This window comes from Oryzias latipes, chromosome 18 (genome assembly GCF_053564925.1).
Source record: "Oryzias latipes strain Hd-rR chromosome 18, Olatipes_Hd-rR_3.1".
Taxonomy (NCBI): Eukaryota; Metazoa; Chordata; class Actinopteri; order Beloniformes; family Adrianichthyidae; genus Oryzias; species Oryzias latipes.
In genome coordinates, this window is record NC_136254.1 from 6,014,437 (window position 1) to 6,033,738 (window position 19,302).

Genomic DNA, 19,302 nt, shown 5'->3' on the forward strand with positions numbered 1-19,302 from the left:
GGTCTGGACAGGATCGTACAGTACTGCTTAGTGGAAAGAAGACCATACAGACTCCTGAGGATCCAATGTCGGTGTATGGCTTTTTGTCAACTGTAAATCTTTCTGGCTGGTATGAAATCTCCTTTTCTTTTCAAAGATTAGAATGTGAGAAGAAATGTCTCCTTTCTTGCAGAGTGTGAAACAGCATTAAATCTTTCCAGGGTTAAATTGGTAATGCAAGGAAATGTTTTTGTGTGACCGATAAGAAGCGATTATAAAAGAACAACTTAATATGAGTTCTTAAATTATTTTTTATCAGACACGGTTTCTGTTTGTCAACAACCTTACATGTTTCAGTGGAATTCCTTCCACCTTCGTCAGGGTCGTCATCAGGTGGCAGTGTGTGACGTCTTTAAAAACAGATGATTGTGACTGAGGCGGAGTCACCTGTCAGACTTTGTCAAGTGACTCCGCCCCTTGATGTCTGTTTTTTGCTGGAGGATGTTGCTCCATGTATGAGAGAGCAGGAAGGCCCCCTCATCCCGGTTCATGGAGATGTGGGCTCGCTTTCGGATCTCCACCTGTTACTGTCCATGATCCAGATACGGCGTCTGTCGTCTTCAGTGCGGAGGACTTTGGCCTTTTCCCAGTCTATGATGTTGACTGGAACAAAAACCGGACATTAAGGGGCGGAGTCACTTGTCAGAGTCTGACAAAGTCCCTCTCAGTCACAACCATCTGTTTGTTTTCAACATTACATGGCAGTGTGATGCCTACAGGAAGCTCAGGAGCAGCTTGAAACACAATGCCTCCCTCTTGCATATAGATTTTAGAGAAAATTACTCGTGCAAGTACAGTGAAGAAATACAATCTGTGAATTTTGGAGGTTCACATAAGCAGGCCAGTCTGCACACTGGAGTGCTCTACATCCCTGGTGAACAAGCACCACACATCTTCTGCTCCATATCAACCTCCAGAAGACACGACCCTGTCGCCATCTGGGCCCACCTTGATTCAGTTCTGAAGATACTGAGAGAACGTTACCCACAAGTTGGCATACATCATTTTTTCTGTGAAGGGCCAGCAACACAGCATCGACAAAAAGGACATTTCTTCTATCTCTCAACAGAACCCTACAAGTATGGGTTCAAACAATTAACATGGAATTTCTTAGAGGCTAGTTATGTCAAGGGTGCACCACATGGTGTGGATGGAGCCCTCAAGAGGTCAGCAGACCGGATTGTAGCCCATGGAGGAGACATTCCTGATGCCCAGAGCTTGTATGAAAAGCTGAAAAGCCTGGAGACATCTGTTGAGCTGTTCTATGTCCCAGAGAGGGATTTTGAAGCCAAGACTGAGGTACCTGCAATAGCTGCCATAAAAGACTGCTTGGAGATATGTCTCACTGATATTGTTTTTTTTTTTCTCAAACCAATCATTCTCCCCTTAAAACGAAAATGTTCTTCTCATTTTATAGTTGAATGTTTGGCTTTTACTTTGCACGTTGATGCTCAGAGGTTATCTCAATAATTCCACATTACTGGCTAATTTTTGGTGTTTTGCTACATAAAGGAAGAGTGGATCAAAATTAGTCTGTTCGTCTGATAATTTCACCCTACATGGGAAAGGTACCTCTGGTAGTACTTTTCTTTCATTAATTGCAAAATTAGGTCATTTAACGACTTTTTAGAAATGTGTCCATCCTGTCATTTTCCTACTCAAAGAAAATAAACAGTTTATTTTCACAAGTTAGCAAAACTGTCTGTGTGATTCCTTTATTAATACATATGGGCCAAGTGTTATTGGGTGAACTTTTCACCACTTATCTTTTGTTCTTTATTTAGAAAAGAAAGTGCAATTCTTGCTGATTTTGTGTAGTAACAAATTGTTTGCCCTTATTTCATTACTATCTTAATACTTTTCTTATTAGCTAATACACTGTTTTGACAAAGGGACTAAGTAGCTTTCTGAAAATATACATTTTATATCCATGACCTAATTGCAATGTTTTTAGTCTACTCTGAAATTGTCCATGACAGGGTAGACATTTTTTGCTGTTTATGCCTGCATTGTCTGCTTGCAGTTAATTTATAAAAAGTGTGAGGGCTTGACCACCGTGCATTTCTAACAGCACAGCATCCTCCTAACACAATATGAAGTTAAATGGAAAATCCCATTTTTTTTGGTGGGATGTTGGGAAGTCTCAAAGGCACCTTTTGGTGATATTGACCCAGAAATTAACCAATTTTGAAGAGTAAGGGAAGGGGGAATTGGTTTTTATGCATTGGTCACAGTTCAGTGTTGTTGCATTTTAGCAGCCAAGCAGTTAAACTGGTTGAACTTCAATGACAATCAATGATTGTCCGTTCTGTACTTGTGGAGTGAACAATCTGAACCCGGAAGCCCAAATTTTGGGTTGACGTGCGTTTGCATAGATTTTTCATTGAATGTTGCTGCTTATACACGAGTCGACGCAGCCGGGGGGAACCTAGCTTTAGACTGGTATAGATGAAAGGGAGGGACAGTCTATATTGTCCTGTGTCGTGGCCCTTTGAAGTGATTTTTTATGTTTTTGTGTGTACCACACACATCAAGTCTACACACAGCAGAAATAGAATAATTCACTTTGACAGATGGCGCTTCCATAAAAGTCTGATGCTACGTACACACGGGTATGTCATGAACATTCAAGTTCTTGAACGCAGGTTCTTGAACACACTTTTAGCATTTGGTATTCACTGGACTCTTGCTGCGCGGTACTTACTGCATACACGATACTTACAGTAGGAAGAGGCTTGATGCGAAAAGACAAAGCGGTGCAAATCTGGCAAATCTTGTTCCAGCCTTTTTCTTTCACAGCTCTATACGGATATATAAAAGATGTGGTGTTATGTAAATCTGGCCGGGCACAAATCACAATCCTTCATTTCTCATTCATAATCACTTTTCAAATGGTTGGCACTTCTGTGCTTTGAAAAGGACGCGAATAATTCACCACTATCAAATCTGAGTCCAAGATGGGTTAAAGGTAAACTGGTTTAAATTTCCTCTTGCATTCAATGGATGAAGGTTTTGTACGTGGAACCTGAAAACAGACTTGAAAAACTTGCATCGCGACATGTGAATGCAAGAGTTTTGAACGCAGAATCTGGAATTGCGCATTTACCCGTTTACATTGACTTTTCATTGGAAGGTTTTGCCTTAAAGCGCCTTTCTGAATCCGTTGTGAACATAGCATAAGAAGCAAAAATGGAAAAAGAACAATAATGTTTCAGGTTTTAATCCCAGCTGAACTTTTTTTTTTGATAAAATTCTTCTATGTAGGTGTTCCCTCAATTTAATTGGATGACAGCTGGGACATGTTTCTAAGAGCCAAACAAGGTACAAATATAGCAGTTTTATGATAGAAATTTTAAATTTTTGAATCTTTGGCTTCGTAAAAAAAAGAAGGTTTTAATCAAATACAATTTCAGTTAAAGAAGAGAAAAATCACTTTGTAATCTACATTTTTAAAACAAATACTCCCACGTCTAGACCTGCTAATTAGTGAGTTATATTAAGATAGAGATCTTGCAGGCCTGTTGCAGTCAGTGCATTGACAGCATGCATTTCCTAATGGCGTGCTGTCAGTTAAAACGATGGAAAAGGTCATAAACTCCTTTAAGAAGATAATTCAGACAGAGCATAGAAAAATATGTTGGTTGTTCCAGTCAACTGGATCTAAACTCTAGAGCAAAAGCAAACAAAAACTGAAAGGCTGTAAAAGGGAAATAGTTAGAAGGAAGACATCAAAGACTCAGGAAAGTATAAAAAAAAAACACCATTTAGTGCTTTGGGGAACATAGATAAGACTAAAAGGTGCTATAAAAGTGTAGGATATTTATCATTTATGACCATTACAACTTGTCCATTAGCATTGTGCTTGTTAAACCTTCATATTCAGCAAAAAAGTAGTGAACATGGAATGCTATAAGCCTTTGGTAAATTTAGCCGTAAACTCAAATGAACATACTCTAGATGTGTCTGGTTTAAGTATTCATCAGCTCTAGCTCGAGTGCAGTACCATCCATTTCATCAGGCTATTCAGCTTTTTTCACACAGGGAAATTCAGACTTCAGCAGAGATTGTGTTCTTCAAGCCTGAGAACTCACCTGAACACAGGATCCATCATCTCTGACGTTGATCACAGCACTCTGAACCGTGAAAAAGGAGCCTGAAGAGGGCTGGACATATTATCTGGAAGCTGTAACGACTTGCCAGTTGTAAATGGAATTCAAGACGTGAGTCACTGGAACTTGGTTTTTAAATAAAAATGATAAATGTGGAAAGTATAATCACAAATCTGCTGACAAACACCACAAACAAAAACCACTATCACTTTCTCTGCACTTTGGCCAAACGATAAACTGTTATGTAGAATGGGGCTTGACCCAGAAGCAGGACAGAAACTTTAGTTGGAAGAAATAATGGTCTTTTATTTAGTTCCAGTAGTGGTAGAGGGTCCTGGCTTGAAAGGCACGTGGCTTGGATGGAAGACGAAATGGATGAGCTGCTGAATTTGTGACGATTGAAGAATGGAGCCTTGCTTGGTGTCTCGATGGATGACAGTTGGTGGCCAATGGTGGAGGTGAAGCTGGTGGCAATTCCTGAAGGGGCAAAAGACAGAGATGATAAGCGTGCAAGTAGATATTGGCACTTGGCACAAAACTTGGCATGAGGCTTGGCTTGAGAGCTTAGCATGAGTCAGTACTCTACCTCAGATAGCAGACGGACTGACGCCAGCTGAAGGGTGAGGAATCCAGATAAAGGTTACAGACTGATGAGTTGATGGGTAGAAGGTGCGGAGATCATCCCCCCGTAGGTGTGGAAGGAGACCAGATCCTAACAATAAACACTGTCAGATGCACAGTTCTCATTTTGAAAAACAAACAAACAAAAAAATCCCGATAGATGGATCTTTATCTTTATATCCTCCATCTTCACATTTTCTTTGTCAAAACAGTCTGAACTTTTCTTGGTCTAAGACTGTGAGTTGCACATTTGAATTTTACACAGGCTTTCAGAGTAAGGAATCACCAAAGGTGTTAGGCTTTTTTTGTGTCCAAGTTAATTTAATCTTGTAGATGGCCCATATTGTCTGTTTAAAACCAAACCGTATGTTACACTATTGACCCGAATTGTGCGGAAAGGGAATTGTTGCATCCCTATTGCATGCATTTGCACATGTTGTCATTGAAAATGTCAAACATGTGTTGTGCTAAATCAAAGATATCTAATATTGTTTCATTACATTACACCAGGCTTAGTATAAGCTGACTAAAGTATTTTTCATTATTGTTACCAGCAAATAATGAATTTAAAAAAGCATTTCGCTTTTTTTTAATGTTTTGTGAGACACAACTTATATATCAAATAAAAACGATTTGATATATGAACTGAAATAAGGCTCAGTTGGCTGCGTGCGGGACTGGTGCATGGGATACCAGAGTTCATATTCCCAGAAGGCGTGATGAGCTAAGTCCAGCGTGGGTCCTTCGACAAGACCCTTCACGCTATTTCCTGACTATATAGCCACAAGGGTGCCTGGGTCTGGGTGCCCCTGTGCCTGTCCCTTGCCCAAATAAAAAACAGAGTTGCGTCAAGAAGGGCTTCTGCCGAAAAACTCTCTGCAGAACCACCTGTACGAATCAGTGACTGCTAATTCGCTTTAGCAACCCTTGAGGGGATATGCCGGAAGGTAAACATTATATATTTTACTAAAACATTACTGCGATCCACAAATCTAAGTATGTACTGAATCGTGGTGAAAGAGCATTGTTGTATCTTTAGAATCTAGTATATTCATTTAGGACTTTGTTTTCCAACACATCTAGTTAAGATGCTTCAACACTTGACGAGGCTATAACAAATATCAGACAATCTGTGGAGGAAAATGATGTAGAGCTCACTAGCTGAGCTTCTGAAGAAACACAGTTTGATACATTGCAAATTCTTATTTGTAGTTTTTATTGCCACAAATAACAAAGCTGGAAAGCTTTGTATTTCTAGTCTCTTTATGATGAGTAAATCGTGCAGCATTAGTGCAATGTTTTAACTTCTTCACCACTCTTTCTTAAGGCAAATGTTTTTCTTTGCTTAGCGTATTTCCGCACCAGATCATAAGGCTCACAGTCTTTTTTCACCTTATATTTGTGGTAAATAAGGTGCAACAGTCAGTGATTTTGTCCGTCTTTAAGACTTAACTGCATTCACAGTAACTCTAAAACAGACCAATACCACAAATACAAATGCTACTGTGACTAAGCAAACTCCTGACGGTTAAAAAACAGTTTAACACTGCTAGATGTTACCCACATTGGCATATATCTAAGCTCAGTGGCCTTGTGGTGAGAGTGTCCACCCTGTGACTGGAAGGTCATGGGTTCAAACCCCAGCCGAGTATTACCAAAGACGATGAAAATGGGACCTAACGCCTCCCTGCTTGACACTAAGCATTAAGGGGTTGAATTGGGGGGTTACATTCACTGAGTTTGGCTGTGTCTGCAGAGAACAGACCTAGGATATTGACATATTCTTTATTTTAGTATGACAATAAGGTCATGATTAGTCTGTACACAAGGTTTGGTGACAGTAGCTCACCTAGATATTTTCTATTTCTTCCATTTTAACACTCTTTGGCCAATCACTTTTATACTTCATTTGGTTAGAATTAGAGTTAGAGTATGTGTATTCTTTTAAAAAAAATATTTCTTGTAATGAGTTAATAGTTTGGCTGTTTTGAAAAGAAAAGATCAAAATTGTGACTACTTTTCTCAAAGCAAAACTCAGATTTTTGAAATCCATGTTGGGTTAAAGAGCCCCCCTCCTCTCGAAATTCAAAACTTAACCGCTCGCCCAATCTCCCGTCCTGCACCGCGGCCAAGCGCAGCTCCGACTCAAGTTGATATTTTTTTTCCAAAATTAAATAAAAATCTCAGGAGCCGATCTGATACAAACTAAAGGCATTGGAAGGTTGCTGCTGTTCTAGAGAACATTTTGCGTCGGACAGAAAATCGTTGCGCAGTCGTTTGGATTTTTTTACAATTTTTTTTGTGTGTGCGCGTGACGGCTGCGCGCGGAGCAGAGGAGGCGGCGGTTGGCGCCACATTCAAACCGTCAGCCGACGAAGAACGAGGGTCTAAACAGCGCAGTTCAGCTTTTTTCTTTGAAGCGGTGCCGCCGCTTCATGTCTGTTTAAACACTGCTGTTAATGTTGACCATCGTAAAAGGAAGGTAAGGAATACGTTTTTTTTTTTTTAAATACCTTGTTAGTCGTTGTTTCAGGTTAAAATGTAGTGTTTGTGCAGACTTAAGGAGGAGGTGGGGTTTGTGAGTCTGCGTTCGTGGTAGCGTGTAACCTCCGTGGAAGCTTCTGCGGTTCTAAAGTGGGACCGCTGAGCCAAACCCTCACTGACTGACTGGGGTCCGTTTTGAATCCGAAAGCTCGGGCTCACGGCACGCGCGCACACAGTTTGACAGCTCAGCGCAGCGAGGAGTCGGACACTCCCACCGAGGACCCCCCCCCCCCTCCCCTCCAGAAGACACCCCAGCCCACCAAGCTGCTTGCGTAGTTGGACGCCCATTGCCTCCAGCCCCCACCTCTTCCTTTTCCTCCTTCATTCTGCCCTTCGTTGCGAACTGCTCATTTTTTTCTCTCGTCTCATTTCACTATATGACGTCAGCTCAGACAGTTCTGCAGCTCATAACTCTCTGCACGTTGGCCTTTTTTCTTTAAAGTTTCTTAACTAAGGGATTGGAGAGCATTTTAGCACAACTGCATCAATTTACTTTGGAGTTTTTTGCCGCACACTGACACCATGTCTATTTACCAACTGTAAATAGACTTAAGGTATTGGTTTTAGGCAAAATATTAGTTTAATGTTTGTCTTTTCTTTTTCAAAATATGATTGTTTTTGTGTGAAGCACTTTAGGTTGCAGGAGTTCGAAAAATGCAATAGAAATGAAGTTTGATTTGATTTGAGAAGCTAATGGGAGAGAATGTAAACAAGTGGTTGATGGGAAATTACTGGGACCAACTCCACGCCCACAATCAGAGGCACATTTCTAATGAGATTCTGCCAATGTGCAGAAATAATGTCTCAAAAAAATGACAGGATTTTTTTTTCTTATTTTGGATATAAACTGCATTATCAATATTTTAAAAAACACTGGGAACGATTTTACAAGAGAAAAAGGTATGGTATGGTATGTTTTATATACAGCCAGTTCAAACAAGTGACATTAATACAGTGGAGGATAGAAGAGCTTCTTCAAGAATGAACTCATTTGTAGCTGGATTTCCATTGATTATGAAATTTCGCAAATTGGGTTTGCGGTAATAAATTCGCCTAATGGAAACACGAAAATTCGGAAAAAAAACTTATATCTTGTATCTTAAAACTTGTATCGAAAGAAAATTGCACTTGGAGGAGGTGGTTTTTGAGGCGTATTGAAATTGACATAGCTCGCAAAACCGCAATGGAAACACTTATTTTAAAAATTAAATAAGTCACATGACCAACAACGGATGGCAACGTGCTTCTTGGTAGGGAACTGGCTGCCTTGGGCGCTGCACAGCGGGCGCCACCAGAGGTCCCACAGCATCACAAAGCTCGTCAAAAGTTGAGTTCTTCATGTGGAATTGTTGGATCCACAGCTTCTCTGAAAAATCCCCAACCATCATTTACCAAAATGGCTTTATCCGTAGCCGCTCCCACATGCAAGGAGCTCTCTGCACCGTGGCCTGAATTAGATGCTGACGTCTCCTTTGACAGATGATGATGAGCGCTAGCGCCGTGGCAGAAATTGGAATGAATCTGGTGTTAATGAAAGGTTGTGACCGAATTCCCACCCTAACCCCTTGACTAACAAAACACAATGATACTTCACCATGTAGTGCCCTGAATTTTAAAAGCAATCCGGACACCCTGCTCACTACCTTTTTTTTTTTTTAACGCTGGATATGACGTCATTTTACATCATCGATTTCACAAAGTTAAAATCTAATTAATATGCGCATTTTGCAACGATTATTAATGAGTCTGCTGTCTTCTGAAAATAAAAACTTTGTTGATTTAATAGAAAAATACATTTAAATACCTTTTTTGGGCAAAACTATTTCTGATGCAATGCATTGTGGTCTATATTATTATATTAGCATCTATGCACACTGGTTTTTAGCAGGGACTTCTGGGAAGCTTCTAGGGCACTCGATTAGGGAATTGTAGATCCGGAGAGCACCAAAAAATGAGGAACGCACTATATAGTGCACTATCTAAGGGTTAGGGTGGGAATTCGGACACAGCCAAAGTATTGTTTACATCTGTCACCATGTTTTTAGTGACTTATTGCATGATTTGTTTACTCGCATAATTATGATTTAATGGAAACAATGTGATTTTAAAATGGTGTTCTTTTGACATTTTCTAGAATTGCCTTAGTGTTGCACATGTGTGTGATAGAAATGCAGCCAGTGGGAGACAAAATTATTGTTGATTTCAAGGAGGTAAATCCTCGTTTTCTGCACTATTATCAAAGCAAAGAATTTGATATCCTAGATTTTTTTTTACATTTTGTTTCTCACAGTTGAAGGGTTTCTGTGATCAATGGAGCAAACCAAATTCATTTTTTAAGTGAAACAACTTGCAGAATCAGTTACTGATGAATACTTTTTCGACCACTTTATAATTTAGCCTTTTCATAAAAAATAAAGACCAAGTCCAGGACAGAGTAACATGGTAATGCAAATATAATCTTCCCTTTTAAAATGTTTATTCAAATTATTTGATATTTAGATAAACATGGTTCCTTTTAGAAGGAATGTGGCCTAAATGACTCGTTCCAAGAGCAGAGATTCAAACGTTTGGATGCAGTTCTGTTGTTGTCCCTGTTTTCCACAGATGTCTTAGTTGTTGCTAGAGGAGGGTTGTCTTCAGTTCAACCATGTAGATCCATCTTCATCTCCCTCCAGCCTCTGCGGAGAAGAACAGCAAAACTTTGAGCTGAACGTGGATCAGCGAAACCAATGCAGGCTCGCTCAGGTTCTCCTGTTTCAGAGTCTGAACTACCAAGATCTGCAGGTAAAAAGCTTTTCTTTTCAAGGTGCAGTGAACCAGTTCCATCCTGACTGCAGTCCTCTGAAAACATCTCCTGGTTTTATGATAAATGTTTGTTTGACAGCTGGTTGAACCTGTTGTCAAAGAGAAGAATCAAATTTTATGAACACATTTGTTCTTAGCATTGATGGATTTTAATGTTTTCTTTCATTTGATCTGGTTTCATATCGGATACATTTCTTTATATTGTTAATAAAAAAACAAGTTTTCATCTACTGACATTTTTGTTTTGCCCCCCTCCCCCAAAGATCAATATAAACCCACCCTAAAGAAAACCGTTATCACTGTTGGCCGTCAGTCACTCTTCAGAAATTTGATTTGTTGATTTTCTTTGATTTAAATGTTTTGAAGGTCTTGTAGTGGTGTTTCTAACCAGAGTTTAGTTTTGAGAGATAATCTATGGATGACAACCAAAGAAGAATATCAATCCTTCTTTTCTGATTAAATGTAACATGGCCTCCTCTCTGATCATAACTGAAACAAAGGCTTTCCATGAGACTGGCTGCTTTCAAGTCTTTAGCCTTTTAGGAGTTATTTCACTGAAGCAAGTCAGAATAATTGAACCCACGCTGATCAGCAGGTCAAAGGATGGCTACCTTGGTGTTGTTGGGGATCAGTGAGGGTGAAGAAAATCAACCGCCCCCCCTGTGTTTGGTGGAATGCCTTTAAATGGGTTAAATAGTACGTCTCAGTCATGCTGGTTCAAACACCTTCTTTATGACTGTAATTGACAGGGGGAGGAGCTTTTATACATTTTGGTGATTCAAAATGAAAGTTCAGATCCAAATAGTACACAACTAATCTTCACCATCCTACCTTAAGGTCAGAACTTGAAGAATTTGTTAGTGTTCTTCATGTTTTCACTTATAAACTATAGAACCTACAAATGCACACTGTTTCCTCGTATCCATGTATGTTTTACATCAAGCCCGTCTGCACAAACGCATCATCACAATCGATTCAACCCAATTGCATTTCTTCTGGGTTTGTCATCCGTTATTCTTGAAAGCAGCCGCTGAGGGTGACGGGCCCTGCATGTCCAGGGGGCGCTCTAGCAGCACATCATGTTTTGCAGGTGTGATCATTACAAATCATGATGTGCTGCCTCTGTGAGCTCTGGAGCCTTCGGCCCATCGACTTTATCCTGATGAGGAGGATTGCTCTGAGGGTCCGGCCTTTCTGCTGCTCGTGACCCGATTGGTTCTAGAGGAGACAATTCAACGGACGTCTCTACAGTCGACAAGAAACTTCAAACTGCTTCACATTGGACTGGATTGAGAGGAGGGCTGCAAAGTTAACCTGTTGTAGAAAAAATGTCAATGCAGAAAAATTACAGTTTATTCTGTCCAACTGCATTGATTTGGATGTTTAAGATGGGGGGGAAAAAAGCTATTAGTTTTTGTGCAATTCTGTTTAGTAAGATTTTCTTTGTTTTTGTTGTTTCTACGTGGGAAAGTGTTCACGTTGAACCGCTTCGGGATGTGGGGCTGAAGCAGCACGTCATTACTGGTACGATTTCCCTGGACTGCCAGCATGACGCGTGCTGCTCCTGTCCGACAGTCTCACCGCAACACCTCCCTCTGATGGCCTTGGCCTCCGATGGCCTTGGCCTCCGATGGCCTAGGCCTCCGATGGCCTTGGCCTCCGATGGCCTTGGCCTCCGATGGCCTTGGCCTCCGATGGCCTTGGCCTCCGATGGCCTTGGCCTCCGATGGGCTTGGCCTCCGATGGCCTAGGCCTCCGATGGCCTAGGCCTCCGATGGCCTTGGCCTCCGATGGCCTTGGCCTCCGATCAACACTGCCGATACCCGACGGCACCGTAGGAACCAAGCTTCGCATGTCTCTCCCGTTTGGTAATAAAGATGCTGTAGCTGAAAAACGGTTTCTCTCAGATGTATTTCTTGCAGGAGTGTGACGCCACACTTCCATCACCACTCCGCCTGAAGCTGTCACTAGCTGATACAGCCAGCAGTGGAGAGAGGCTGGGATTTTGATACATCCATTCTATCAAACGGCCTTCTGCGTTTGCTCAGCCCAATCGCCAGCCGTGCCAATTCTGTAAACTTCTTCTGAACTCGGCTGTGCTTCAGAAAAGCAGCTGGGACCTCTGCAGAGGAAGGTCACTTCAAAACAGCAGGAGAGCAGAAAAAGCAACTATTTTTCCTCAACAAGGTTCATCATTCCAGCAGTTTTATTCTTTAATACAAAGACAAACTGTGTTTGGTAAAGAAAAAACAAATGTTTTCAGATCTCCACATGACTATAAATGAACATTTTCTTAGGAAGTTTCTTCAAATATGAATCGCAAATAATCCTCTACCCTGAATGCAGCACAGTTAACAAACATCCATCTATTTTTTTTTTTAGAATAGATTAGATTAGAATAGAAAGGAACTAAATAAAAATCCATAACACTCGCTGGACAATCAACGTGCGACAGGTTTTCGGGGATATTCTATCTGGTCAGACTGACCCGGGGGTGAAACGTCCGGCCTCTGCTCGTAAGTTTGATGGTTTTCCTGCTGGTTTACCGCCAGTCTGCAGCAGGACAAAGGAAACTCAACTCTGCCTTTGGCTTCACCAAATGTTTCTGAGCTCAACAGGGACACCTGCTGGCTTGAAGAAGCCAGCACAGGTCATGACTGCAGCCCACGACCTCACTACTGAAGGAAAGTTTGGCTTATTTAACCTTTAGATCAAACTTAAAAGGTCTGCAACATTTATTGTTCCATTCGTTTATAAGGAAGCAAACGTTTTTCTCCAACTCAAACCTATTTTAGGAACACAACACCTTGACATCTCTCCTCAAATGCAGTTGGAAACCCACACAGTTGTCAGGCTTTTCCTGCTGGATTTAAAGTAGTGGCTTTCCTCCAGGCCAAAGCTCTGATTCTTGTAGGAACAGGACTTGTTTTATGCTGTGGCATCAGCTTCAGCCAGGATCTTTACCAGCTATTTCTCTCTTATCCTGCAGTTGATTTGAGTAAAAGTGTATATTACTGAATTTATTGGAATGAAAAAGGCTCATTGCACTGTTTTGGTGGAATGACCAAAGATGTTTTGGTGTGTTTCAGTTGAAATGAATGATAAACCTCCTCAACTGTTGTGTGTTTAGTGCAGAGCCAACGTACTGCTGTCTCCATGAACCTGCATTCCCATCTTTCCTGCAGCTTCAGATGAATTCCTTCCAAATGACATTTTTGGGAGACATCTTTAAAATATCTCCTCATACTGAAGTTGTGTTTTAGTGCCTTGTTAATATTTGGAAAACTCTAACCCATTTTTGGTTTGTTGTCTACAACTTCCTAACTTTGGGTTTTTTTAAATGATCAGGAAAAAAATCCACAGTGGATGAAATATGTACTTTTTGATGAAAATTTGAAGAATAAAACAACTTTTAGCAACAAAAATACAAGCTAACTCCATTTGTTCTGGCCAAGTCCCCAAACACAATTCCTTCTCTTAAAGCCCATCTGGAAGGATTAAACGTTGCAGTTCCTAAAATGACCACTGGTGGTTGGTTTCAGAAGGGTACTGATACTTCATGTCAAAAAGTAAACCATACAAACATTCTTTAAGGAACATTGTTTTTGATAAATGATGAATGTGTTACCTATAAGTCACAGGACATCATCTGTCAGTCTTCTGTGTTTCCTCTGCATCTGAAATCTTTTAAAGAACAACTTTTGGTTTAACGTCCTGAGGACAGATGTGGAAGAAGGAAAGGTAGAGTTAAATAAACTCAGCTGTCCTCTGATTGGAGGAGAACAGCTTGGGTTCATCTCTGTTCTTCCTCTTAATGTGATGAAATCCTCAAAAACGGAAAAGCTGGTGCTGCAGTTTCCCTCAGACGCCGAAGCAGACAACGTGCTGCGTTCAGGCGCCTCAGGCAACTGCAGCACCTGATCCGTTTCACGTTAATCATTGGATATTTCCGGGCCGCGTGCGCTCAGCTGACTGCACCTGTAAAAGTCTCGCCGAAGCTCAGATCTCGGTGTTCTAACGGAACTCAAATCCGCTCGACAATGCGCGTGCTCTACTGCGGACCCAAACTGGCCGCGTGCGGGATCGTTATGAGCACGTGGGGGGTGATCATGCTGGTGAGTTTGTCTTCTGGAGGGGTCTGTGACGTCATTCCGGTGTGAAGTCTTTAAACCACACGTTAAAACGGAGTTATTCCTGATGGACAGAGTAATTTCGGATATCCACGGGTCTGTGGGTCAAGTCACGTGACAAACCCACTTTGGGCACGCGACACAGAGGATGAAGAGTTAAACCTTAGTGATTCTCACCCGAGCAAAACCTCCCAGTCAACAGGGAAGTCTTACATGTCCTTGGACCAAAGACCAGATGTCCAGTTTCATGTGATTGTTTTATAGGAACTTTTTGATCTCTAATTCCTAAGTTTTGAGCAAATTTTTTTATTTTTTTTAGGTTTTTCTTTTTTGTTACACATACCACAGTTGAAAATAAAAGAAAACCACTGTAATATCGTGCTTTGATAAGTATTTACTTTTGATTGGGTATATTAAATAACTCGGCAAAAGTCATGGTGTAACTTTATAGCCAAAGGGTTCCAGGGTTCGTAGGATTTTAGGAACACGTGACACACCAAGAAGTCTGGAGTTTCTTCTTTAGACAAAGACAAGTTAAATCGATGATATGCTGCCAAAAACAATACTCTATTCATTACAGGACAGATGTTTTTGTTTTTACATTTTAGTGTAAGTGGGAAACCATTTAGCAGATTTTGCCGAAATAATCATTAAGTCGTTTTAATTATTATTCTCAAACTCACATTACATCTGAGCCGGGGGTGTTCGTGTCCCTGGGGGGTGGGTTCTGATCCCTGCTCCTGAGCGCTGGGCCCCGCCAAATTTCCAACTGTGGCCGAGCCTTGTCGGGCCATATTTACAACACCCCTTGTGGGCCCTCTTTTTTTCCCCGGGGTTCCCCCCTCCTGGGCGGGGGCGGCGGGCCCCTGCCTTGCTCCTCCCTGGACCAACCGTGGGCCGGGCGGATGGCTGCCTGGAGTGCGGAGCGGGTCTCCCTTGGGGGGTCCTGGCTCGTACCTGGGTGGTGGTGGGGTGCTCGTCTGGGGCTGTGGGCGTCCTTCTCCGGTGGGGCCCTGCGTTGGGCTCTCCCGGCGCGGCGGGGGAGCTGCTCTCCTGGTTGGGCTGGGGCGGCGCTCTCTTTCCCCCCGTGCCTCCCTGCTCTCTGGCTCTGGGGGCCTTGCGGCGGTCCTGCTGGCCCTGGCCTGGGTGGCGGGCTTGGTCGCCCGGGCGGCGGTTGTTCCCTGCCGGTTCCCGTGTGGCGTTGGGGGGATTCCGGCTGCCGCTGCTGCTGCGGTGGGGGTTTTGGGGTGGGGATGGCTGGGCACTCTCCCTCCGTCTTTTCACGTTCCACCATCCATTTTAGAAGAACATAAACACTCACCTGAGCACAGGTGTTAGCTCACCTTTGCACTAACAGTTTGCATGATTGAATGAATGAAAGATTTCACACTAGTTGGTTTTAAGGCATAAGTATGCGTGTGAACACTATCTGTTTTGTGTACATGTCGACAGGTGGACATTTTTGCAGCTAGCAGGTGTGTTGATAACATTTGAGTGTGTGTGTGGACGGGCCCCGCCCTTTTTGTACTACATTTGAACCTTACCATAATGATTGACAACCAGTAAACTTGTTGCTTTATGCTGCTTCATGGTCTTATCCCCCTTCCCCTCCTATTATCACCCTCCTACCCCCCCCCCCTCCTCTCTAACGTCCCTCTCTCTTTTTCCCCTCTTTCCTTTTCCGTCCGGTCCAACACCAAAGATTTTCAGACATGTTTGAAATTAATAAAGTTTGGCCTCAATTACAAAAGGGGTTTATCCAGACATACCTTTGGTTTGTCTGAAGATTAATAACCCCTCTTGTTAAAGTAAAATATGTCCAACACAAGAGGCCCTCAGCTCTCATCTGTCTGCCCAGCTGTTGGACAGGACAAGTTAAAAAAAAAAAAAAAAAAAAAAAAAAACTTTATTATTCTCAAATTTGTTCTACACAAATATTTCAGATCAATTTTTAATGTTTTTCAGAAAAACAAACTAACAACAATTTAGTTTTATTTTAAAGTTCAATGAGACTTTTGTGTAAAAATAAGAAAGGAATCTAAGCAAACTCGAGTGTTTGTAGTAATAATCCTTTAATTTTGGTTTGACTTGGACTTGTAGGAATGTTTGCATCAGTTTTTGCTTCTGAGCTCAAATGCGCCTAAACAGAAACTTTTCCTTTGGAATTAAATTTGTCCATAACAATAGCAAAGCGTCCAGGCCCTGATTCTTAAGTAAGTACAGTTTTCAAAAGCTTTGTTTCACCAGTCGGCAGAATATCTGTCCAGAGATTCTAATGATAATCTGGATGCATTTGTTTTTTTTTATTTCCGATTTGATTGACCTGAGTAAAGTTAATCTGACCTACGGATGCATTCAAGTAGAAAATTTCAACCTCCAATGATAAAAGGACAGTTGTAGACAGCTGGCATCTTCATTATCTTTTTTTTTTTTAACACAAACAAAAAACAGAAATCTTAGTGGGACAAACTCCTAAAAATGAAAACGTAATATTTTAGTGTTTAAATTAGAAGAAAGTTCCTTTTCGTGAAAGAACCTAAATTTTTATCATTTAATTTGACATAAAACATACTTATCATTAAACAACCGTTAAGCCTGTCATAAAACGAGTATATTTGGTATTTTGTTTGCTTTCCAAGGCTTTTATCTTTGACCTCATCTAATGAATTTGTCTCCCTTTTCAGGCTTTGCTGGGCATCTTCTTCATCACTCACTCGGCAGGCCTGATAGAAGATCTTCCCCTGCAGAAAGAAGATCTGTTTCCAGAGTAAGACCTCCCCCCTCCTTGTCTGCGTGTTCACGCTGGGGGGGCAGAATCCCTCAAAGAAAGTCGTACCGGGATTTGGTTCTTAACTCATTCATGTCAAAGTAGTCTATTACTATAAAGACATCATGGGTTTTCATGAATTACTACTAATATTCGGTATATTAGGCTTAAAGAGAATCCACCAAGCTGAATGAAAGTTTGACCTTTATTTAATCTGAATCTGACCTTGTTTAGGTTTTGTTGAGGTCAAATGGAATGGTAAAACATGAATAAATACTGATAATGTTCTTAAAACCAGACTGTAGAGATGTTTCTTCAATGTGAAGGCTTGTAACATGAGTCACTTTTGCAACCTTTACTGCTGGTTTGCATCAAATTGGATAAAAACTTGCAACTCAAACCCATAAATCAATCAATCAATCAATAAATAAATCAAGTAACAATGGAAGTTTGGTCGCCATGCAGTCCTCGTTTCTCTCCATAAGTGATGGAGGTGACCTAAGAGCGAAAAGTTCCTTGTTCAGATGAACGTGATGGACGTTACAGTGCAGTGGCGTGCGGTGAGATTGATGGTTGGTGAGGCACCGCCTCCTCTGCAGTCAGATTTACGATAGCAAGAACTGAATATTTCAGGATTCATCCAACAGCAGGAAACGCCATCTAAGATACACACAAGAACATATACGTCTTACAGAGAATGTCTTTTATAGACATGGATAAAACACTCTTCCTGTGTATAAATTATTCATATATACTGTAAACAAATTAAAGTATACATATATGTGTTCAGCACACGTTTCATTTTGACCCTCTAACTATTTCTGGTACAAAGTCTGGTGCTTTAATCAGTGTAATCAAATGATAGTAAAAATAATTATTTTAGGCCTAAAATGTAGTTTTCAAATATTTCCATTTTTATCCACTTACTCCCATGTTATTTTAAAAAACATTTCTTTGAAAACAAAGTTTGGCCTCACTTTTGGAGTCCATCTGCCGATCCTTGTCCTCAAAAAGCTCAATGATCCATTTCAAAGTCTTCCTTATTTTCCTTTAGTTTAATGAGTCTCTCCCTCTCAATGGAGAAAGATGTCCTCAGTTGTTGCGCTATCTTGAGGGTCCAGATGACCCCATGTTTACGTGGCACGTAAAGACAGTGCGCTAAACCTTTATTTTCAATGATTTGTGATCTTCACTGGTGTCCATGGATTACATGAAATCTTTCCACCTTTGTCATGGTAGGGAGAACACGTCAATGTAAGGGTGGGGTCATCTGGACCCCACAGGATAGCACAAGGGCTGGTCTGTTCTGTTTCTACGGCACCGGTGTAGCTACAAAGCCGTTGTCAGCTCACGTCTGCCCCCTGCTGGCGAGGTTCGCCTCACTGGTGGCCTTTTTGCTCGCTCACAGCAGCGCTCTGACCGCACGTCATTGTTAAAACTGAAAACTGAGTCCTGCAGTCAGACGTGAGGCGAAGCGCTCCGGAGCCGCACGCAGTTTCCGCTCTGTATGTGATCACGCAACACTCAGAAACTGTAGGAAATGTGTCGAGTCAGCTGAAAATGTATCTTTAACACGGATCAGTGGAAAACAGTATTTACTTCATGTACTTTTTTCTGTACTTTGTTCTGACGTCACTGTCACGATGACGCTCATTGCCTTTTAAAGCCCTCGTCTCCTGCACTTCCTTCAGCGTTCTTGGATTCAACTCCGTCTTTTTTCGTGTCTCCGCAGCCCAAACCCCCCGCAGCGCGTCTACGATCTGTACAACCAGGTGGGCTACAACTGCTTCATCGCAGCCGCCGTCTACGTGGCGGTGGGAGCGCTGTCCTGCTGCCAGATGAGGCTCAACAAGAAAAAGGTGAAGCCTCCGCTCTGCCTGGAAGCCGGCTGACGTTCTTCCAGTTGAAGGGAATTCTGACCCGTTCTCTTGGTGGTTTTCAGGAATATCTGGTTCAGTAGAGCCTCAACCGAGGAGACGCTAGCAGGCGGAGGAACTTCAGTTTCAATAACCGGAACCGGGGAAATGTATGATAGAGACTCTGACCTCTGATCATAGGAACATTGAAGTCTTTAAATAACAAGCTAACACCAAAGAAAGAAAACTTGTGTTTGGATTTTTAGACATAAAAGAAATAAACCTTTTTCCATAAACTCTAGTACGTTTATTTTTTATAGCGAGGAGCTCTAATTTGGAGTGAAGGTTTCACATTTGGAGGGAATCTTTTACCATTTTGGGTTTTTTCTACAGCCAGGTGACAAATTTCAGCGAAAGGCTGCAGGCTGGAA

General features: G+C 41.6%; 1 protein-coding gene across 2 annotated transcripts; it reads left to right on the forward strand.

Moving 5' to 3' along the window:
• The first annotated feature begins 7,085 nt into the window (after positions 1 to 7,085).
• Positions 7,086 to 19,167, forward strand: rnaseka (ribonuclease, RNase K a). Of its 2 annotated transcripts, XM_004080004.5 has the most exons (5): positions 7,086 to 7,251; positions 9,989 to 10,097; positions 16,933 to 17,015; positions 18,748 to 18,874; positions 18,958 to 19,167. In XM_004080004.5, the coding sequence occupies exons 1-5, from the start codon at positions 7,229 to 7,231 to the stop codon at positions 18,973 to 18,975; spliced, it is 360 nt and encodes a 119-aa protein (XP_004080052.1). In that variant the 5' UTR covers positions 7,086 to 7,228; the 3' UTR covers positions 18,976 to 19,167. The 2 variants fall into 2 exon arrangements, with proteins under 2 accessions (XP_004080052.1, XP_023822035.1); XM_023966267.2 differs by lacking the exons at positions 7,086 to 7,251; positions 9,989 to 10,097 and adding an exon at positions 13,976 to 14,233.
• Positions 19,168 to 19,302: the final 135 nt, after the last annotated feature.

Coding starts and splice junctions, on each gene's coding strand:
- rnaseka (XM_004080004.5), top strand. CDS start 7,229: ATGTTGACCATCGTAAAAGGAAG. Junction 7,252..9,988: donor TTGACCATCGTAAAAGGAAG/GTAAGGAATACG, acceptor ATCTCCCTCCAG/CCTCTGCGGAGAAGAACAGC. Junction 10,098..16,932: donor TGAACTACCAAGATCTGCAG/GTAAAAAGCTTT, acceptor CTCCCTTTTCAG/GCTTTGCTGGGCATCTTCTT.